The sequence below is a fragment of the Columba livia genome, chromosome 3, assembly GCF_036013475.1.
Source record: "Columba livia isolate bColLiv1 breed racing homer chromosome 3, bColLiv1.pat.W.v2, whole genome shotgun sequence".
Lineage (NCBI taxonomy): Eukaryota > Metazoa > Chordata > Aves > Columbiformes > Columbidae > Columba > Columba livia.
In genome coordinates, this window is record NC_088604.1 from 102,849,709 (window position 1) to 102,870,486 (window position 20,778).

The following is a 20,778-nucleotide window of genomic DNA, read 5'->3' on the forward strand; positions in this document are numbered from 1 at the left end:
GAACTACCTTCAGGCTCTACAGTTTCATTTCTCCTTCAGTGCAAAACCGATTTGGTGTATTTCGGTGGCGTTTGATCCCAAGCACTCCTGGCACTGCCTGTGGTGTGGCTGTGCCAGGCAGCTCTGACGCCCCTGGGTGCTTTGACATCCCCCGGTGTGGAAATTGCAGGGGGTGGCACTTGGAAACAGCTCAGTGGGGAGCCGCAACAGAGCACTAGCAAAAAAACATAAAGACCAAAAAAATTCCTGGTGTGGAGCTGCCTTTGGTTGGCTTCTCTGGAGAAGGGGGATGGAGAAACTCAGGCCTCTCCCAGGGGTGTCCCCCACCCAGCCTGGACCCCCCATAGCCCCAGCTCGGCTCCTTGCAAAGCCAGTGCCTGTTTGTCATGATCCATCCCCAGCTCAGGGTCCTTTCCTACTCCTGGTTTTACGCGGCACTGCTCCCAGCGTGTGCTGAGGTAAATGAAGCTGGAGCCTGACCCCTCGCCAAAAGCAGTGAGGACACGTAAGCCAGCTCCTGGGTCACTCCCAGGGTGCCACAAGCTGCAGGGGGTGGACACAGACCACACACCAGGTGAATGCTTCCCATATGCCTTTATTTGCAAAGTTACAGGGTTGTTGTTGTTGTTTGTTTTTTTACAGGCACTGTGCGTTACTCTTTCAGACTGGTTCGGATTTTTCTCTGTACTACCCAATGACCGAGCCGGGAGTTTGGAGCAGGGAAAATCCCTCGTGGCAACTGTTCCAGCCTCCAGAAAGGCGTAAGACATCTGAGAGGAACAACCTGCTTCTTCCGAAGCCACAAAGCAAGAATCTGGTTTATAAACAGGCTTAAAAAATAATATACATATATAAGAGCAGCTCAAAGCTAAGTACAGCAATAACTGGTACATATCTATGCATATCTGTTCACACCCTTTCTCCAAAGCTGGAAAAGGGATGGTTTAAAAACTAAAAACACAGTTTAAAAAAAAAAAAAAAAAAGAAGAGGGATTTCATGCATTAACTTTTAGTGTTTTGTGCAATTAAAATGGGATGAAAATAAATATAACTTAAAAAAACCCAACCTTTTCCATGACACTAATGGAACAGAGGCAAGTCTATAAGGCACTTCCACATGGGATATTCTAGAAAGCCTGGCAAAGAGCTAAAACAGTGCAACCATTTACAATGGCACCAGATGAGCTGAAGACATCTGCTTGGTGAGATATGAACCAAAAAATTCCTTAGGAGACTTCAGTCCTCAGGAAAGAGGCTGGGGCATGGCTGCAGGTGGCTCGATGGCCAACTCCTGTTCTGTATTGCTGCCAGGAGAAGACTTCCCCCTGAGGATGCTGGACCCACTTAACAATAAGAGAGGGGCTCTGGAGTACTGCTCCTGGGGTGCAAGGGGAGACGGTGGGTTTGGGGATGGAGCAGGGTGAGGGATTTGCGGCTGTTAAGCTTCTGCACCACCTCCAGCACTGCACGCCCCTTGTGACCTCAACCCTGTGGCCTCGTCTCCTCGCCAGCCTCTCCATCACTGACCTTTAGCTCTGCTGTGCGCAAACTGCTTCGTTCAAATGTTCCAGGAAGTTTAAAAAATAGCCTCCGCCCTAAACAGGGAACTGGGTGTTTTCACAGGAGCACAGAGGCCGTCCCCATGTCAGCACCAAGGAGCAGCGGCAGAGGCAGCCACCTCTGTGGGGTAAAAGGGAAGGCACAGCAGGGTGCCTGACCCCAACTCTGCTTCCCAAAGAGGATGAACCTGGCCACCCTGGGAATTGCTTTGCTGCTGTAACTCTTCACTCACTTCTGACAAAAATTAGAGATGCTCCAGGTGGGAGGGTCACCCTGGGCCAGGTGCAGGCACTGGTGGCACTATCCCTACGTATGTGCTTGGCTGCTGCCAGAAAAGACTGATCAACCTAGATGGCCACTTTAGGTCTCATAGTAGTCCTGTATAAGCTGTTTTTCTCTCCCTCAGCCCTACCCAAAGTCTTTATTCCCCATGGAGGGCTGGAGACCTAAGCTAAGGAGGGTTGGAGGCATCTCCTAGAAGAGAAGCTGGGTCTCTAGAGAGGAGCTTGAAGTGCTACCCACCACACCAATGCACCCAGCACAGGGAGGTGGGTGGGAAACACCTGGCCATGGTAAATATCTGTGCCTGAACACGTGCCCACAGCAGGAGGGAAACCCTCACCCTCGCCCTCCAGTGCCACTTGAAAATATAATAACTCAGCAACCTCCATGGGATGTCTTGAACACCAAGAAAAACCCAAATCTGCCCTTCTAGCATCTCTTAAGGACCCGGCGCAGCCAGTTCCTCAGGCTGAAAGGTGCTGGCAAAGGCAAGTAAAGGGCTCCTACCCCAGCATCCTTTGCCATCTCCAGGCCTTGTTCACGCACCATGGCTGTCAGAAGGTGCTGGGCATGGCCACTCGGTGTTTTTGGGATGACGCTACAGATCCCGGTGCAGGGAGAGGCTCCTTCCTCCACCAGCCCTCTTAAAATCAGGCTGCACAAGGGACAAAAGTGTGAAGGGCGAAGCACACGCTTGCCCAAGCAACTCCTCAGAGCTGCTCCCGGCCAGAACAGCTGTGTGCTCCCACCAGCTCTGCAACACCCATGGTTCAAGTTCAGCTTTTGTTCTGGCAGGTTAGCTCTCTATTTACATGGAGAGGGAAAATACAACCAAGACAACCTAAAAAAACCACAACAAAAACAAATTAAATAGGGATAGTATAGCTTTCAAATGGGAAGGGCGGGGGCTGGAAAGTGTCTTGTAGTGCAGTTCAGAAGAGTCAGTCAGGGGCAGGTTGGGGGTAGTGGCAGAGTTGGACACGCGGCTTTAATGCAAGTCTTCGCTCTGGGACAACTCTGTCAGGATCTGAATGAGGTTGTCCAGCCCCCAGAGGTAGCCATCCTCTCTGTTCCCTTCCACCCAGGGCACGTTGTGCTGGAGAACTTGTCCCTCTGGCAGCGGGGTGGTTTTCCCAAAGTCAATCATCCAGACTTTGGCCTGTTCCTTCTTGTCGTGAATGAAGAGGAGGGAACTCCCGATTACCTGCAGAGAGAAAAGACCAGTTAGTGGTGCTCCTATTGCTCATCCTCAGCCAGCTTTGGGGCTTTCACACACCTTATCTCAGGCTGCATTTGCAAGAGATGATGCTGAGATTTTGCATGAGCAAAAGCAAACTCTGTGTGTCACCGGCTGTGTTTGCACATGCAAATCAGGTATTCAGACAAGCTGATTTACTCATACAAATCCCAGCTCTTGGCAGAAGGAGAGGATCAGAAAAACATGGGCATGGAAAATAGAGATGTTATTTTGGAAACTGAGTCAAGGTCCCCAGGGAAGGAATGTGATGAATTGTCTCAGCCTTCACATGGGGATTTTTTCCAAGGCCAGTTCTTTGTGACTGGCTTGTGCTATTCACACTCACTAGCCCTGCGGACATCACCACAGGGATGGGTATGCTCCAAGTACAAGTTACTTGCAATGTGCTGTCTCCTGCCTGAAACACCATCCAATTGCACCCAGATTCCACCTAGAATATCCTCCTGGCTTTCACAGTGCTCTGGGGATGCAAGTAACAGAGCTGTATGTACATGAATTTCCTCTTCCATGAGTCCACTCAGCTGCATCTGCTTTGAAGGGCTCTTTCAAAATCCTGATGGGCCTTTGGGAAAATCCTGCAGCAAATATTGGCCTGGCCAAGCCCATGGGTGCATTTGGGAAGGTGAAGCACCTCACCTCTGAAAGCAGAAGCCTCAAGGCCTGTCTCAGCAGGATGAGACCCCACAAGCCCAATGCTCACAACCCATGGATCAGAGAGATGCTCAACAGATGGGTACCTCCAGGTTAGCCCACCTGCTCTTCCAGGAGATGCTACTACAGAAAAGTACCCAACAGGTATGCTTCAGAGCTGTCCCAATTGAAGGTGGCTTTCCAAATTATGTCCCATGTGCATGAACTGGTGGCTTACGAACTCGCTCGCCTAAAGAGGAACCTTGGTGACCAGAGTGCAGTGGCTGTTTGCAGACAGGACACACTGTGCTGAGAGCCAGAGCATCCCATAAGCTGTGCAGATACACGGAGGAGTGCAGCTCTAGGAGCACGCAGCTGGTGTCAGCCCTCCAAAACAGCAGCACTACTTGTTACCAGGGTCTCCCACGTCAGTGCTGTCAGCAGGGTTTAGTTTGAGGTTTGCCTTTAGACGAGGGTTTTGAATGGGAAGCACGTACTGTTTGCAAAAGCTATTATGAATTCACATTTTTGAGGAGACTTCCTCCCCCAGCACATCAGGAAAACATCCAAGGTCCAGAGATATGCATTATTTCCCAGAAATGCTTATATTTACCTCTTCTCCTTCTAAGCTCTTATAGTCCTCTCTTTAGCTGACATTCTTTGCTTGCCTATCCCAGGTCACCAAATCTCTTGCAGCTCCTTGGAGGAGTCCTGCCCAGCAGGGCCCCACGGAGGGACACGCAGAGCTTGGCAGACCTTCTGCTGTGCTTTGTCTCAAAGCAGGATGGAAAGTCAAAGCTGCTGCTTTTTAATTTTTAAGGAGTGGAAACTCCTTTCAAAACCTCCTTGAAAGGCTGTTTTGTTTCTGTGTTTTCAGACGAAACCCTGGCACTTGGTGTCAGGGAGCATTTCGTTTCCCGTGTTGAACTGACCTGAAACCTCCTTTTTGACATTTCCCTTCCAACTGCCTTACAGGCGCTGCTGTTGGGAAGCAAAGCCTCATCAGCCTCCAGCTCCTGGCAGGACCCTCCTTATGCAGCTGGAGACAAGGTGGCTCATGTGGCTCCAGCTGAGGGACGACGGCCTCTTGGAGCTGTGGCTCCTGCTCCCTGCGAGCTGAGGGTTCCTATGAGGCTCTTTTGCCCATAGACAACACGTGCCAAGGATATGTGCTTTAGTGTTTTGTTAGGTAGGTGCAATAGCAAATACTCTTTGCCAAGGCTAAATCATTAAATGATTTAATGAAATTATAGACTAATCCAATTCCTGTTGAAACAGCAAAAAATGTAGCGCTTCCTCTTTGTTTTCCCACCAGAACTGATCTTTCACTGTAGAAAATATTGATTTCACGGACACTTATTTCTGGAGGAAAGTCCTTCCAAGGGAAGAGCCCCCTACTGTGGTGCCCCGACCAGCTCAGCAAAGGCAGTTTTAGGGTATCTGCAATTTGTGGTTACATTGAAGCCTTGCTTGAGCACATGGAGCAACCGGCAGCCAAATGACAAATGCATTCAGACAGAAAACCCCTATACTTTTACACTAAGGTTTTTTCACAGTCATATAAACCTACAAGCAGCCCAAATTCCCCCATATCACTTTCTAATCTGTACCAACATTGGTTTTCAGTAGATTTGAGCCCATGTCAGATGCATTAACATTATATCAGTCATCAGCTGTATTTCCACACAAGTATTAGATAAAGAAGGGTGTGAAAATATGGATACAAAAATAAATTCAAAATTGTAGACATTTACAACCTCTGACTTTGACTTCTTTCCTTGGACAAACTGAGATTAAATCCAGGCAGATCTATATAAACACGAGTATTACCTCATGGCACCTGAAGAACGGGGATGTCTCCAGGGTAGCGCGGATACCCTTCAACCGGTTAAGGTAACTGCTCTGGAATTACAAAAAACCAAAAACAACAAACAAGCCGTCAGCACTGCAGGAAGCCTATGTAAAAACTGCTGGATGGGGTGGACAGGAAAGTCACCCCGCACAACAGATGCCAGGGGTGTCCCTCAGCCACCCAGTGCTCAGCATCCTCCCACGGACGCGTCCCCTGAGAGGGTGTCCCATATTTTTGGGGATCCGCTTATCATTTTGGTTTCTACAGCATCCTACAGCTCCTTTGACTTAGAAAACCTAGTGAGAGCATTTGCTTTTGCTGAACTGCCGCTTTCTGCAGACTTTCCCTGCTTCATCCATGGTGCTCCCAAAGAGGCAACAGCTAATTCAGCAGCCATGCTGTACGTACATAGCCAGGCTGCTTTTTTCCTCCCACCAGTGCTCTTTTTAATGGGTCAACTCTTCACCTCATCTGTCATTTTATCACTGTCAATCGAGCATCGTGAGACACTTCTGTAACTCTGTTTTCACACTAGTCAGGATGCAGGTCCAGACCCTGTTTGAGCATCCCTGCAAATTGCTGGAAGGCACTAAATGTTCCCAGGGGCCCTTTTGGTAATTCGGTTTTGAGGTTTACACAGAAGGACTAAGCACAGGGGGAAAAAAATTTAAAAAAAAGAAAGAAAAAAACCCCACAAAAAATAAAAAACAAAAAAAACAAAACAAAACAAAAACCCCCAATCAAACAAAGAAAAAAAGTGAAAAAAACCCAGTAGGTATCTGGGCACTATAATACACCTAAGTTTTCACACTTTGACTGCGTGGGCAGATGTGGGGGTCACCATATTGCAATGGTTTGGCCAGGGAGCCTCATCCAGAGCCAGGGCATGATGGCATGAGCATGCTCCAAGCTCTCTGGGGATAAAACACAGCCAGACAACTTCATTTACAGATCCAGGAATAATCCTTGGGTAACTTTTGTCAAAGCAAACACGCTGGTTTGAAGGAGGCAGGGCCAGGGGCCACTCCAGCTGCAGCCTTGGGTTTGTAGGCTTTGTATAGTGCAGCTTACAACAGGAGCACTTTGTCAAACAGGATATTTGACACAGTCGATGTAAATTGTTTGCAGCTACATCTCTCATTCTCCTGGCAACGTAAACTCAGGAAATGCCGACTGCAGCTTGCCCATGCAAAGGGTGCCTGGTGCAGGAACGGGGACACCTTGGCCATCTGTCCTGCGAGACCAAGCGTGGGGCAGCCCATTCTGCTGGGGTGGGAGCCCACCTGCCCATGCCATCACATACTGGGGTCAAGGGTGGGCTCGGAGGCCACTGTCAGCCTCAAGGACAAGGGGAGCAGAGCACAGCTGTGCCTCCACAGTGGGGTTTGGGGCCAACCCTTGAGCATCCTCAGCAGACTCAGACCTGGCCCATGCAGTGCTGCTGTGGCAAACATGTCCCCTCCCAGTCTTCTGCTGCTCTCCCCCCATCCCCATGCCAGGATGGCATTTCTTTTTGTCATTTTTCATGTTTTTTTTTTAAGAGAGATTGCTCAGGCTACAGACCCTCATGGCAAGGAGCTGATGAGCTGAGGGCAGCCTCCACAGGAGGAGCCCTCTCCTGGCAGTCCCCCTATCATGTCCCACTCACCAAAACGTTGCGATTTCCTCTGGTGAACTCCCTGAAGGCCTCCATGACCTGTTCCTTTGTCCGTGTCTTTTTGAAGTCCCGGTTCACAGTGCCATCCTCTTTCTTGAAAAAAAGGGAGAGTGGTGAGTGGGATGGAGAGGGAGGGAGCTGGGGTGTTTCAGCAGCTACGCATGTCCCTGAGTAGGATGCAAGCAGCCTTCTCAGCAGCTGAAGGACTTCTCTACGGATGAAGGGTGAGCAGAGGCAGCAGCTCTCTGCTTCGCACACCTCAAACCATCTCACGGCTCTGCTGTATTGACCCCTGACACAAATGGCAAGTCTCCACCCTCATGCACTTGCCAAGGTCACCAACAACGTGGACAAGCTACCTTTCAACAGAGGCTGAAGACCACGTGTTTCTGACCACACTGTGCCCACATGGCTTCCCAATTGCTGCTGTGGCTCAGCACAGGTGCTGGTATCACAGAATCATAGAATCATTTAGGTTGGAAGAGACCCTCAAGATCATTGAGTCCAACCATAACCTAACTCTGGCACTAAACTATGTGCTTAAGAACCTCATTTACACATCTTAAACACCTCCAGGGATGGTGACTCAAACACATCCCTCAGGCTGCAGCCCTGCTCAGGGAGGAAAGCAGAGAACGATCTTAGCAGGAGAAAGCTAAGTGTGGACAGACACAAAATCTTAGGAGCAAGTACAAAAACCCTTCATGCAAAGTCCTCCGTGAAACACTGCAGCAAAGACATGAAGGAAAGGAGCCCGCCCCACATCTGTCTTGCCTCACTAGTCCTTTGATAGCCCACAGATAGGAAACCTTCAAAGGCAGCAGCCTGGCACCAAGAGGCACCGAGAGCCTTGTGCTCTCCTCTGCTTCTTCCACAGAGGCACATCCTTGCTTGTCCTGCTGTGGGGACAGCATGGCTTGGCCCACTGCAGGGACAGCACGCAGCCCTGGACCCAGAGGCTCCCGGCCAAATCTTAGGGCAGCTTTGTAGGAAACTCCCCATTTCCATGGTCGAGCTGGGTCTCTGATTTTTAAATCAGCATATTTCGTTGTCCGGAGCGGCCGTGGGTCGGGCAGGCAGAGCTCGCTTCCTGGATACAGGGGTTATTTTAAACCACACGTGCTCATGCTCACAGCTTCATCCCACCGCTCCGAACGGCTCGTTTGCACACAATAGAGCGAAGGGACAGAGGCCAGAAAGACATCCTGTGGGCTGGGGAAGATGAAGTAAGGATGAAGAAGCAAAGCAGAGGCTGGGGAAGGAAAATAGCACAACAAATCACTTGCCCTGGAGATTTATGTGCCCTGGCAGGACTTTGAGACACATCCAGGAGACACCTGGGCAGAGGGCTGGCCCTGGGCATGGCGGCCAGTCCAGCCTGGGGGAAGGCTGAGCACCCAGGCTGCAGAGAGCTGAGCAAGGCGAGCCCAGCACCAAACCCACGCCTGACGTGCAGTTTGGGATGAATCACACAGCACACTTCCAACGTGCGCTTTGTGTGAGTGTTAACAAAGGCGATAATGAAAAGCAACATGCGAAAGGTCTTAGTCTCCAGGACAAACTTTGTTTGCACAGGGTGCAACCAATGCAGCCAGCTTCTGACCACCAGTGCTGCCACAGGGTACAACAGCTGCCAGAGCAGGCATCAGCAGGGCCAGGGATAACCCTTTCACTGGAAACGTCCCTGCTGTAGCAGCCAACCTGCCGATGGACCAAGCAGAGCCAGGCTCTCTGCTTTTGACTGTGTCTCACGAGGCAGCAGGCTGCAAGGAGACCTTGCTGAGGATGCTCTGGTGGCACGTGCACAATGTATAGGGGAAGGGTGCTACACCGCTATATGTCCATCATGTGAGCCCTGATGTGGTAGTTAAGAAATCAACCCACTCTATCCCTGGAGGAATGACAGATATCAATTTGGGGAAGTGCCACAGCATTAATTGCACATGTAAAGAGCACAACTTTCCACAAAGCATCCAAGAAAGGAGATGGACTTCTAAGTGCTCCTAAAAATAAATCAAAACCACAGATGGCCTTTCAGATAAGGCAATCTAAGCTTCAGGAAAGCCAAGCAGCCGATCTGCAGTGCTGCTCCCATCATTACCCGCCTCCCGCGGTTTCCTTGCCCGGCCAGACACTGCTGCTGCAGCGCTGACGACCGCCACGACATTTACAGGTGTCCGAGCCCCGAGGGGGCTGGCTTCCACACGGCAGAAATGTGAGGGGGGCTGATAAGGGCTATCGTAACCTCCGCCCCACCAGCGATTCCAGTTTGCGCTGGCGTCACTGGGGCAGGGCTCGGGTCAGCCGGCTCTCCCTCCGGCCTCAGATGGGGCCACCCGTCTCGGGAAAGCCAGGTGACGGATTTCAGGGCTGGTTCTGGGACCAACGCAAATATCCCAGCCCCAGGGAATATTGTCCCAACCATGGCCTTGCTGCAAGCAATGCTGAGTGACTCTCAGACCAGAGCAGGAGCTTGAGAGCAAAACTTTTTGGAGTGAGCTCCAGTAAGCTTCAAGTGGGTCACCAGGAGTCACTTCTATTACTTTTAGCAGGGTAATTTTATTAATAGCTACTGTTTTGAACAGTTTCAAGCTACTCCAGAAAGCCAGATGAGTGCCATTATCTCCTTTTGCAGAGGAAAATTTTCATTTTTAATAAAGAATTGGATTCTCAAGGCCACCTAGGAAAGCAAGAGCTCAGCCAGGAAAGGGTCTTCATCCTCATTCCCACCCGGAGCTGCCTGTTCACCCCACTTGCCTGCACAGTCCTGAAGGCTCCACCTGCTCCCCTCCTTCCCCTGTGCCCCCTCCAGCCCACGCACTCAAGGCCAAATCCTGCCCTTGCCTGGCACGGGAAGATGCTGCTTGCATCGGCCTCTGGGCAAGAGCAAGGGCAGATTCACCCCTGCTCATCCCAGGGAAGCATCTGCAGCAGGAAAGAAAACATGAGGAGACTTATCTTTAAAAAATATTCTCCCAAAATTTTCTCTGAAGGCTCAGTGCTTTCCCTAATGTGGGAACTTGACCCAGAAACAGGGCAAACGCAGGGATACGGCACAGCATGAACAGCTCTACAGCCCTGCTGGAAAAAAAAAGCTAGTTGGGAACCAGCATGAACTGTTAATGCTTTAGCTTAGGGGAAAATAATCCAGAAGCTGAGGGATTTAAGGAGAATTACAGTAATTAGAGCCTTGATCAAATTAGTCAGGCCCTAGCAGCAGCAGGAGGATTACTCCTGGAGGCCAGCACTTCTCAACATTTTTCAATTAAAGGGCCGCCTCACCTCTTTGAAAAAAATCCACTGCTCACATCGTGCAGCAGCTTGCTTATGGCTGGCTAAAACAGAGGTGCAACTCTCGCCACTCCTTTATGGCTTTTATTTCCCTCTACAGTGTGTTTTTGGCCTGTCTGGGAACATGATTTTGTTGTTAGTTTTTCATTTTTCATTTCAAAAGGTCCACATACGACCTGCTTTTGTTGTAAAGGCCCCTAAACATCCAAGATCACGGGCTGAGGAAGACTGCTGAAGGCCAAGGACGTATCATGTTGGACTATAAATAGACAGATATTCCTGATTACAGCCAGAAAGTGGGGAGAAGAAATAGTGCACGGGAGCTTTGGTCCCAATTGGCCTGCTCCATTTTTATATAGCCTCGATTTTATAATAAGCACCAACAAAACAGCAGCAATGGGAATGCAAAACTGCAGCAATGGGAACTAGGCAAAGGGTTATCCTGAGCCAGAGCAGCTTGCAGGCACCCACAGCAGAAAAGGGACTTTGGAAATTCTGGGGAGATCAGGGAAGAGCTGTGGGAGCAGGCAAGTGCACTGGCCCAAAGCAGGCACCCACTAAAACCTGTGCAGGGGACTGTGACCAGCAGCATCCCTGGCAGGGGCACCTTGTGTTACTTAGGTTGGAAAACTCAAAGCGTTCAGCCCAAGGGCTGCTCCTTGGGTTTCTGAGAGTGATTGAGTTAGATGCGATGTCCTCTGCTGATCATGAAACAGCTGAACAAAGAAGTTGCCCTCCTCCCCACATGCAACGTGCTCCAATGCGCTTCCCACAGCTGAGGACTTCATCCTGCACAGCAGGACAGACAGATCCCTTCCCGCTGGTGGTTTGGCACGTGTGTAACCAGAAGCAGCAGCTCCAAGTGACCCACTCCTGCTATCACCTTTTAAACCCATGGTCTAACATCAGCATTTCCTTGCAGTTTGACTGGTGAGGTCAAGGGAAATGATACCAGGAAAATCTGCAAAAAGGCTTTTTCCAGGGAACGGCTTAGTTTCTTTTAATTCTGTCATTTTGACATCACCATCTCCAGTCAGGAGAGGTGAAGAAGTTTAAGGCCACAGAGACCCAGATAGGTATTCTGGGAAAATCATGGCCAGCTCATACATGTAGAAATCGAGCAAGCAGCTGCCCTGAGCTACCACCTGGGCCCCTATGGTGCCTCAACCTTGAGTTACTCCAAGTACAACTTGAATGAGTTCCCCTCAGCTCCCAAGTGAATGCCATGCCCAGGCATGTGCTGAAACCCTTAGCCCAAGCGTGAGATTACCTTTAATTCCTGTTGGCTGACTATCAAAAGTCATATGCCATAAGTCATTGCTAACGCTTACCCAAGTCCTCTATCACTAATAGAACGGCTCTGCGGTAACAGGCCTAACTCTGTTCAAGTGCCATCCCAGACATCTCTCTTGCCATACATTCTGCTCGCCAGGAGAAAAACTCCTGGGCTGGCTCATCTGAGGGGGACACAAAAGCACTGAAGCAGGTATCCCCAGAAATGTGAGCATTAGCTCTGAGCAAGTGCAGTCAGCAGACTGCAGGTGTCAGCAGAAAGTGCTCCTGGTTTTGTTCACCTCATTTCATATGGCTTGGTGGCTAAACTTTCCAGGACAGGGACATAAATACAATCTCCTCACTGACTGCAGCTAAACTCACAGCTCCAACCAGAGACCAGCACACGTTCACGTGGGGATTTGGATTAACGACTCAGCCTAGCAACACAGCAGTATCAAAAGCAAACAACTAATGGGAGCCTTCAAGTCAGAGCATGGCACTTTGCATTTCACAGTCAGGGAAATCAAGCAAGTGGCTGATTTAATGAGATTATGGCTAAAACCGTCCTCTTGCATTGATGCCCTGAGCTCAGCCTGTGCTCTCAGATGAGCAGCGCTGCCCCAGGTCAGGTGCCTGGCGAGGGTGGTTTGGCTGCAGGGACCAGGGATGTCGTGATGTGATATGATCTCACCACTGGCCTGTTGTGTGTGTGTCTCTGTGTGTGGGTGAATTTCGTTACTGAACACTCCAGCATATCCCCCTGCTCTGCACACCTGGAGCAGCCTCACCTTTATCCCCTCGATCCTGAAGCCCAGCGTGGCAGTCGAGCTGATGGTCTCCCTCCACTGCATGTAGCGGGGCTTGGTTACTGCCCGCAGCACGTTCTCCTCCTCAGTGGGGGCATCAGGATCTACCTCAATCATCTTCTGGTACATGTCCTTCCTCAGGCTTGGCTTCTTCCGGGCCTTTATCAGCTCCTCCTCCAAGTATGTCCTGCAAGGAATGAGTGGGGGACATTAGCAAGGCCACTGCACAAGATGCCACATGGCCACAGAATGCCCTTGTCCCAAAAATCAGGTTTATCCAGGACAACTGATCCCTGGCGAGTAGAGCAGTGTGGGAAATAAGGGAGCAAGCCTGGTTGCAGGTGAATTGATCCTGATTTAATTAGCACCCCAGCATCAACACTTGGTATCTTCTCAGTTCATCAGGGAACCAAAACCAGTTTGGCAATAACAAGGGAGGTTATTTCTCACAGATGCTCATGGCTTCATCCTGGGGGGCCTGTCCCTCAGCAAACCTGAACAATGACTCTCACAAACTAAACATGGCTTTCAAGATACGCTCAGGAAATTGCACGTATGCCTGGAAACCAGCTGGGCTGAAGGTGGGAGGGAGTTTGCCACATCCCAGCCTCCAGCATTAGCAGCATCTGCTGCTCCCTCTGAGGTGGGGCCAAGGCGGGCAGCTGCTGCTAAAGCTGCTCCTGTGCCTCTCGTGCCCTTTCCTGTCCCCTCACCATGCAGGGCCATGCCTCACCGGCTGCTAAACAGGGTGCTTTCACATGAGGCTGTTTTGCTGATGTTTTTTTTCCTAGAACAGGTCAATTTTAAGTGAACTATCTAGCAAGAGCTTCCTGCACAGGAGGATGAGAGGAAGGGATGCAGCCTTGGCCAGGTGTTTACCATCACCCTCAGGACCACAGGGCACCGTCGGGACAGAGGCAGGAGGACGGAGGGTGCAGAGGAGCATGCAAAGACCTCTGTTTTGTGCATCCCTCAGAGGAGCACCACCCTGTGCCAGAGCAGACAGGTGGAGAACTTCTGCACTCCAGCATGCAGAAAACCATCCACAAAATAAGGCTTCCTGCAGCAGTAGTAAACCACTGTGTAACTCCTCTTGTGGCACCCAAACCCACCCCAGCTCAGCCCAGCAGGTGCCCAGGCTCTCTTCAAACAACTCACCAAGCCAGGTGAGATGTCCCAGCAAAACAACACAGGAGTCACCCTGCCCGTAACCTCCCTCACCGCAAATCCATACACTCTTTGCCTTCCACTAGCCATGGCCAGCTCTGCAGAGGGACCGTGCTCTCTCCTCACGTCACTTGTGCCCAAATCCCAGCACTAAGCATGCGGTTCACCTCCCGACCAAGCAAAACGCACAGGGAGGGTGCTAGGCAGACTACATGGGATGGTGTTCCTGTGTTTCCCACAGGCTTAGCAAGACAAACTGGTGTCTTTTCTCAGGACAGGCATATGATCACTGAGCAGACATCTCCAGGACATCAGCCCCTTTGAAAAAACGCTGCAGATAAAAATGATGAAGGGCTTCAGCTGAGATCACCAAACCCATGACTTTTGGGCAGCTGGAGTAAAACAGCAGAATAAAGCAGCTGGGTGCTCAGAAGTGCTGCTCAGGTTGCTCAGAAAGCTAGATTTCCTTTTGATGAGAATGTCAGATTGTTTGTGTCTGCGGTTTTGTCCCCCTGCATTGCTCCAAGCTTGAACCACCACCAGAGCTTGAGCTGGGCAAAGTTCTGTCCAGGGGCAACTGGAGGAGGCTGCCTCATCCTGAAGCTAGGCTGGCAGGGAAAAAATGAACCTCCATCAGCCTGGCAGCAAGCTGCAGGATCAGAGGACAGGCTTAATAGCCCCAAGGTTTAGTTTATATGCCAGAGACTCTGCTGCCTGGCTACAGGGATGCTTCACTCCCCAGCATTAGCCCAATTCATTTTCTCTTACCAGCTCCTCCCACAGCACCATCTTCTTTAATGATGGTGTTGCCTGGGATATTTGCCCCTGTTGCCTGCTCTGCCTGTCTTAGCTTCAAAAACCCAGGTGCACGGATCACCTGACCTATGATCTGTTTGTGGGAAACTTTCCTCCTCACAGACACAGCCTCAGGAGCAACCAGGCAGCATGACCAGCAGGTCTTCTTCTGGTGGCTGTCACCTCCAGGTCCAGAGTGGGTCCCGTCTCCTTCCCCCAGCAGCAAGGTACATGCCAGCTGGAGCCCCATAGCTGCGCTGGGGCCCCCTGCCCTTCTCTCCACCCCTCCGGTGGAAAGTATTCCTCGCCTCTTCCCTGACGACAGCTGGAGACGCCAGTTCGAGTTTCACATCAGGAGTTTAGGAGGGGAAAAATAAAGATTCCTCCCTCCCACAGAAGCCATCAGCTTTTCCAGCAGCACAAGCGCCTCCACCGCGTCAAGCTGCGCCTTAGCCAGCAAGGGGGCTCTCAACCCTCCCTGCCGCCAGCCTGCAGCAGACCCAGGGTCCAGCGGTGGCCCGGGACTACTCCAAAACCAGCAGCCACCTGGGGTGACCAGCCCTGCTCACATTTGCTCTGGGACACCCTCATCAGCTGTGGCATAAAAGCTGTCGCTAGCCAAATGACTGCAGCCTGGGATGTTGGCGTATCTGTAGATGGTTCTTGAGAAGGACATGGGTAATGTTGCTCAGCTGCTAGGAAATGTTTCAAGAACTTTGCATAAAAGGCACTAAACCACTCAAGTGTGCGTGGGAGCAAAGGGTACGCAGAGGAAAGTCTCTTGCTCATGGAAGCTATGCCATTCAAGTGTCTTTATTTCACCCCTCTGATACCCTGGGCAGGATCTCCCACATCTTCTGCTCCTTGCCCCTTGTTTGTGTCCCCCTGCAGCAGCGAGAGGCAGGTTGCCATCCTCCTAAAGGCTGCTGTGCCATTCTGGTGTACTCAAACCCAAACAGAGTGCTGTCCCTTCTGCTGCACCAAAGCATGTCCCCAGCACAAGGGACAGTCAACAGGAAAGAGCCTGGTGTGTCCTTCCCACACCCAGGCTCCCCCATGGTGCTCTCCTCATGCTCTAGGCTTAGCTTAGCCTAAAGGCAGGTGAGCCTGGTCTTCTCACTTGCATGTTTCAGAGGGTTTTACCCAGGAGATGCACTCACTTTGAGTATCCCATCTTAAAACTCAAACAAATGTCCCCAAAGCCACTCACCTGACCCCCATTTTGCAGTCCATAACGCAGGGGGAGTCAAATTCAGCCAGCAGATCTTCCATCTGGTTGTATCGCTCCCCGTCCTTCACAACATCACCATGGTAGGCAGGAACATAGGGCTTCAGGACATCGTTCATCAGGCGGTCAAGGCAGCGCTGTTCCGATTCACAGTGCTTCTTCAGTATCCTGCCATTGGCTGCTGCCTTGAAACTACCTGAGGGTGACAAGGGACAACGTGGCACTTGCTTTGGATGGGGGATGATGCTGTGCCTTCCCAAAACAAGGGCAGCCCAACACATTGGAAGCATCTCTCTTTATGCTTGCAACAAAAAGAGTCCCCACAGGCTGGGACTTAAAAGCTCGGGCTGCCAGATTGACATTGTGTCAGGTTTATGGCCAGCAATGTCACACCCTAAACAGGGCAGAGACCTGCCCTGCAGCACCCAACACACTTGCTTCACCGCCTCGGTGAACTTCATGGTAGGTTCACCCCTTGTGGCTTTGTCCCTATGCTCATGTATGGGGCATCTTTGTGCTGGGTAGCATCGCATACTTTGCTGTGGATCAGCAAGAGGGCTTGGGTCCCACCCAAAGGACTCAGCTGCTTGAGAGAAAAGCATGGCGCTGCACAAGGTAATACCCGCTGGCACTGGGAGCCTGAAAGCACACAACACTGCACCTCCACGTCACCCTCCCTGGCACTTAGGTAAGTCACGCTCCTGGGCTAGAGACATAGGAGCTGAAATCTGTGAGATTCATGCCGCAGTCAGAAACAATTCTGGAAAATAAACTCATTAACCTGCTATAATAAAGAGCCTTTCCACCGCTCTGCCCCTCCCCACGCTTCGTACCTGCGTGTCCCGCTAGCTGGATCCAAGGGTACTTCTTCTTGAAAGACATCACAAATGGGGACCAGTGCACCATATTTTTGATCTTCCGCCATGATTTGCTCTAAGGGAAAAAAAAAACAAAACCACAAACTTGAAGGTGAATGCAATGTTTTAAGCTTTTACATTCTGTAAAGTCACTTCAGGCAGCACGCAGCTGTTTTGGACAGGGGAGGAGGCACCGGAGCCAGCGCAGGATGGAAGCAAACGCAGAATCTGCTCTTTTCTCATTTCCCTGTGCCAAGCCAGAGCCTCTGGACCTTGACTCTATGTTCGAAAACCACAAACAACTTCACTGAAGAGGAGGGTGTTACAGTGTTGTTCCAGCTGGCTGCTTCTGCTGCAGAGGGCCCAGCCATCCGCTTTACCTCGTCTCTGCTCCCCGCATCCCTCCGCAGAAGCAGCAGGGACATTAACCCATCCTTGGGTACTGCATTAGATCAGGGCAGATGGAGCAGGGGAGGGAGCCCAGGATTGCTACCCGGCCACAAAACTCAACTCCAGCTCCTGCGGGGAACAAGAGCGGCTCTCGCACTGCCGCGCAGGGGCTCGCCGCCCGGCTTTTGTTCCCCACCGAAAGGCAGCTGCTTTGTGCATTAAGCTGGCAACCCACGTGCGGCTGATCCGCCTGCTCTGGCCCATCCGTAACTACATTGTAGAGAACAATTCCCTTCTGACTTGTGCTTCTCGCCAGACAGATTGCACAAAACTATTTACATGACTGTAACGAGGGCTGCATCGGACATACAAAAGCCTCCTTCGAAGGCTCTTTCCTGCTAGAGTTTTTCCCTGGATTGTTCTGGGGACTGTGCCATCAGTAAAAGGCAGGGAGACAACCTCTTATCTCAGCACAGAGGGCGACGGTGCAAACAAACCAGGCGAACAATATACAACGGTGACAATGGAAAAATGCCTTCTTGCAGGAGCTGGAACAAACAGGCGGCGTAGTCCTGGCTGCTCTGAGCTACTGGGTTCAGCCGGAAGCCCACAGATAAATTATCCTCATTTGCTCTGCTCCGAAGGCATGGGAGGGAGCCTTCCAGAAAGCCCAAGTAATCTCCTCCTCGTGTTGGGAGAACTGGCCCCTGTTCCAGTAACGCTTCGCAGACAGGCGGGAAGAGCCAGCAGCCCCAACTTGCAGTTTGGACGCTTGTCGGGGGGTGAACTCACGGCGCAGGAATCCGTGCTGGGAACTGCTGACATGTTTAAGCGGCGAGGAAGAAGCCAGACAAAGATGTTAGTGTCTAAAGCATGGAAATTACATTGGGTTACCCCTGCGCTGTGCACCAGCCCTGCTGGCGAGCGGGGACACATCGCATGGAGATGCAGGGGCTGCCCGGGTGGTGGGGACCAGGGGCGGGAAAGGGGAAGAAAGGTCCTTCCTCACCTCCCAGCCCAGGAGGAGCAGGAGGGTGGCCCTTCCCTGGATGACTGCCTGTGGCCGGGAGCGTCCTGGCGTGCCCTGGCACTGGGACAGCAGTGCAGGAGTTTGGCAAGCAGCTCCCCAAGCGCAGGGTGACACTGGGCAACCCCTTCGCCGGGGTTCCTCCGCGCCACGGGTTTGCTCTGCCACCCAGCTTGCTTGCTTTGGCAGGGAGGTCGGGCAGTTCCCTACCTGACATGAGGATGAATGTTTTTATTTCCAAACGGAGTGCCAGAACTTGTGCGCTTAAGCTGTTCTTTGTTCTCCTGTTGGCAGAGAGCGAGAGGGAAGGCGGGGGGGTGTCCCCTCCTTTTGTTTTTAAAATAGTAACATCGAGTCCTGGCTGATGTCATGAAAAAAAATGGGGAAGAAGAAGTCTCTGAGGGAGTTTGGACTCCAGATGAGTGGGACCCACCTCCTCTGAAACAAAGAGAAGGAGTCCTACCCCCACTGCACAGCATCATAAGTCACTCAGTCCCAGGAAACATGCCAAGGCAACCCGTCTTCCCAAGCCAAGATTTTGTTTTTCGGTGGTTACAGCTTTATAGCTAAAACCTTGAGGTACTTCAAAGTACAGGCAGAATGAAGGCAAGCGTCCCCCTAAGCAAGGCAAGTTGTCCTGCCTTTCCCCTGCCGGGGCTTTCCCAGGAGCGATGTGCTCCATTCAGCACCGCTCCCAGCACGAGGTAATGGCCCCAGAGTCCACCGCGGAGAAAAAACACCACAAAAACCTATCTGCTGAGCTGAACAAGACAGAAAGCCAGCCACTGAGAACACTCGCACGTGGAACAGGTAGCATGTCCCCATTCCTCTATACTGGAGGGAAACACTTTCATCCAGACACCACCTGGTTCAGGCACACCTTTGGCCAGGCATTTTCAACCCAAGTTTTAAGAACATATTTAAGGACATGTTTTATAGAGAGGCTTGAGGCTGCTTTGTCCCTCCTGAATCACTCCCAACTTGCTGGAAACAGGCTGCCAGGCAAGTCATTGCCGCCCCAGGGGTCACCTGCAATTCTGCTTCATGCAGCCCTTTCCCGCCAGCTTCAGCGGGGCACTTCATGATGGCACTTCCAGGAGAGAGGAGGGACCGTCCCCTCTGTGATTCCCTCAGGAGCTGTCAGATTTTTGTTTTATACCTGACCCCACTCTCAGTGTTGCGACGGAAAGTTTGTTTCATCAAAAGGAACCTCTCCCGTGCCCTCAGCCCATTGCACGTTCCTGCCCAGCATGCACAGCTCTTTTTGCAGAGCAGCTTGCTGGGTCCAGCTCTTGTTGGGGGGTACATACCCATACAAAATGTCCTGTTGCTCTGTCATGGGAGTGCTCAAAAGGCAGTGAGTTTTGCAGGGGCAGCTCCCTAGCAAGCCAGCAGCTGGACGACTTCATCTCTCTACTCTCTGGGGCTGCCCACCCGCTGCAGAGGAGAGATGGAAGCTGGACCATGGAGAAGTCACACTGGCCAATGCCCCCAGTGATCCTGCCACCCCCTTTGTCTGAAGATGAATTCTCCCCAGGTAAGGAGTTGCTCTAAAAATTCACCCTTTGTACTTTCCCTGTAGTTTCAAGAGTGATGTTACATGGCTGTGAACCAGCAGCAGACTCCAACACAGCCACTGGGGATGGCTGAGGGCTCCCAGCATGAGATTAGCATTTATTTGAACGCTGGCATGGATTCAGACAGAGGTGGACATCTCAAAGCCAGTGGCTTGGGATCCTGGTGATGCCAACACCCGTGTCGGGCTCCTGCAGCTGGCCACGGAAAATCAGACATGAGGTTCACACCTCTCCAGGTTGTCTTGGTGGCCACGTGCAGGCAACAGCCCCTCTGCGCTCAGCAGCCTCTGCAAAGGGAGTATTAAAGCTATTTACAATGAAGAAATCTGCTTTAACTCAGCTTGTTGGGAACTGTAAGGTCGCCACCCCCAGACTCAGCTGTAACTTTTGGTTTATATTTCAAGGAGTAATTTGTGCGTAGGTCCATGCGCCCAGGCACATGGAGGAGTTACCTGCAGGAAGTGCCCTGACTCAGACTAAAGGGTTTTCCATCATAATAGGAAGACTAGCTCTTCAGGTGGCATCACCAAGTGATGCTGATGAATACGTGCCCTTCTCATCTGCCTGCGAGAAAGTGAGCATGCAGGTTGTCATGCCGAAAGCTGAGCACGCTTCCAACTCTTTTGCCTGATCAAAGCCCGTGACTGCTTGTGGCACCCTGGCACCCCGCCCTCCCCCAGATCCAGCTCTGCGCTGGCTTTCCCTCCCAGAAAACTCCCGAAGCCATGCTGACCGACTGCGCTCTTGCACACACAGCAACAGCACAGAGCCTGTATTAGCAGGGAATATGCAGGAGGTGTCTGATGCAATTCAACACTTTTTATTTAAAACCTGTTTCAGCATCGGCAAATGCCATCTGATTAGCTGTTAGGTAGCAAATTATTTAGTGACTCTAGAAACAGATTTAGCGCGAAGCAGCACTGTTTTCTCTAATCGCCTGCCACGTGGAAATGAAGCCGAGCAATGGTCAGAACCAACTCCAGAAATGAACTTTCAAGGGTTTCTGCAAGCACTCTGCCCTCCCACAGCTGCTCGCTAGCTTGCTTTCGCTGGCTGCACAGTGCCATGCCCATACCCCAGAGTGGGATATGGGCCAGAGCAGTTAAGCCCTCCCAGCAAGCACCCA

General features: G+C 51.4%; 1 protein-coding gene across 1 annotated transcript in view; it reads right to left on the reverse strand.

Annotated features, from left to right (window-relative positions):
• Positions 1-575: 575 nt before the first annotated feature.
• The window catches only part of ITPKB (inositol-trisphosphate 3-kinase B), a 70,790-nt gene continuing 50,587 nt past the window's right edge, over positions 576-20,778 (reverse strand). Inside the window, exons 3-8 of the mRNA XM_065058642.1 lie at positions 16,635-16,734; positions 15,784-15,997; positions 12,594-12,798; positions 7,231-7,332; positions 5,561-5,632; positions 576-3,046 (exon numbers count right to left, since the gene is read on the reverse strand). Of these exons, the coding sequence (XP_064914714.1) occupies positions 2,831-3,046; positions 5,561-5,632; positions 7,231-7,332; positions 12,594-12,798; positions 15,784-15,997; positions 16,635-16,734 (909 nt within the window). The 3' untranslated portion in view covers positions 576-2,830. The remainder of the gene's footprint in view (positions 3,047-5,560; positions 5,633-7,230; positions 7,333-12,593; positions 12,799-15,783; positions 15,998-16,634; positions 16,735-20,778) is intronic.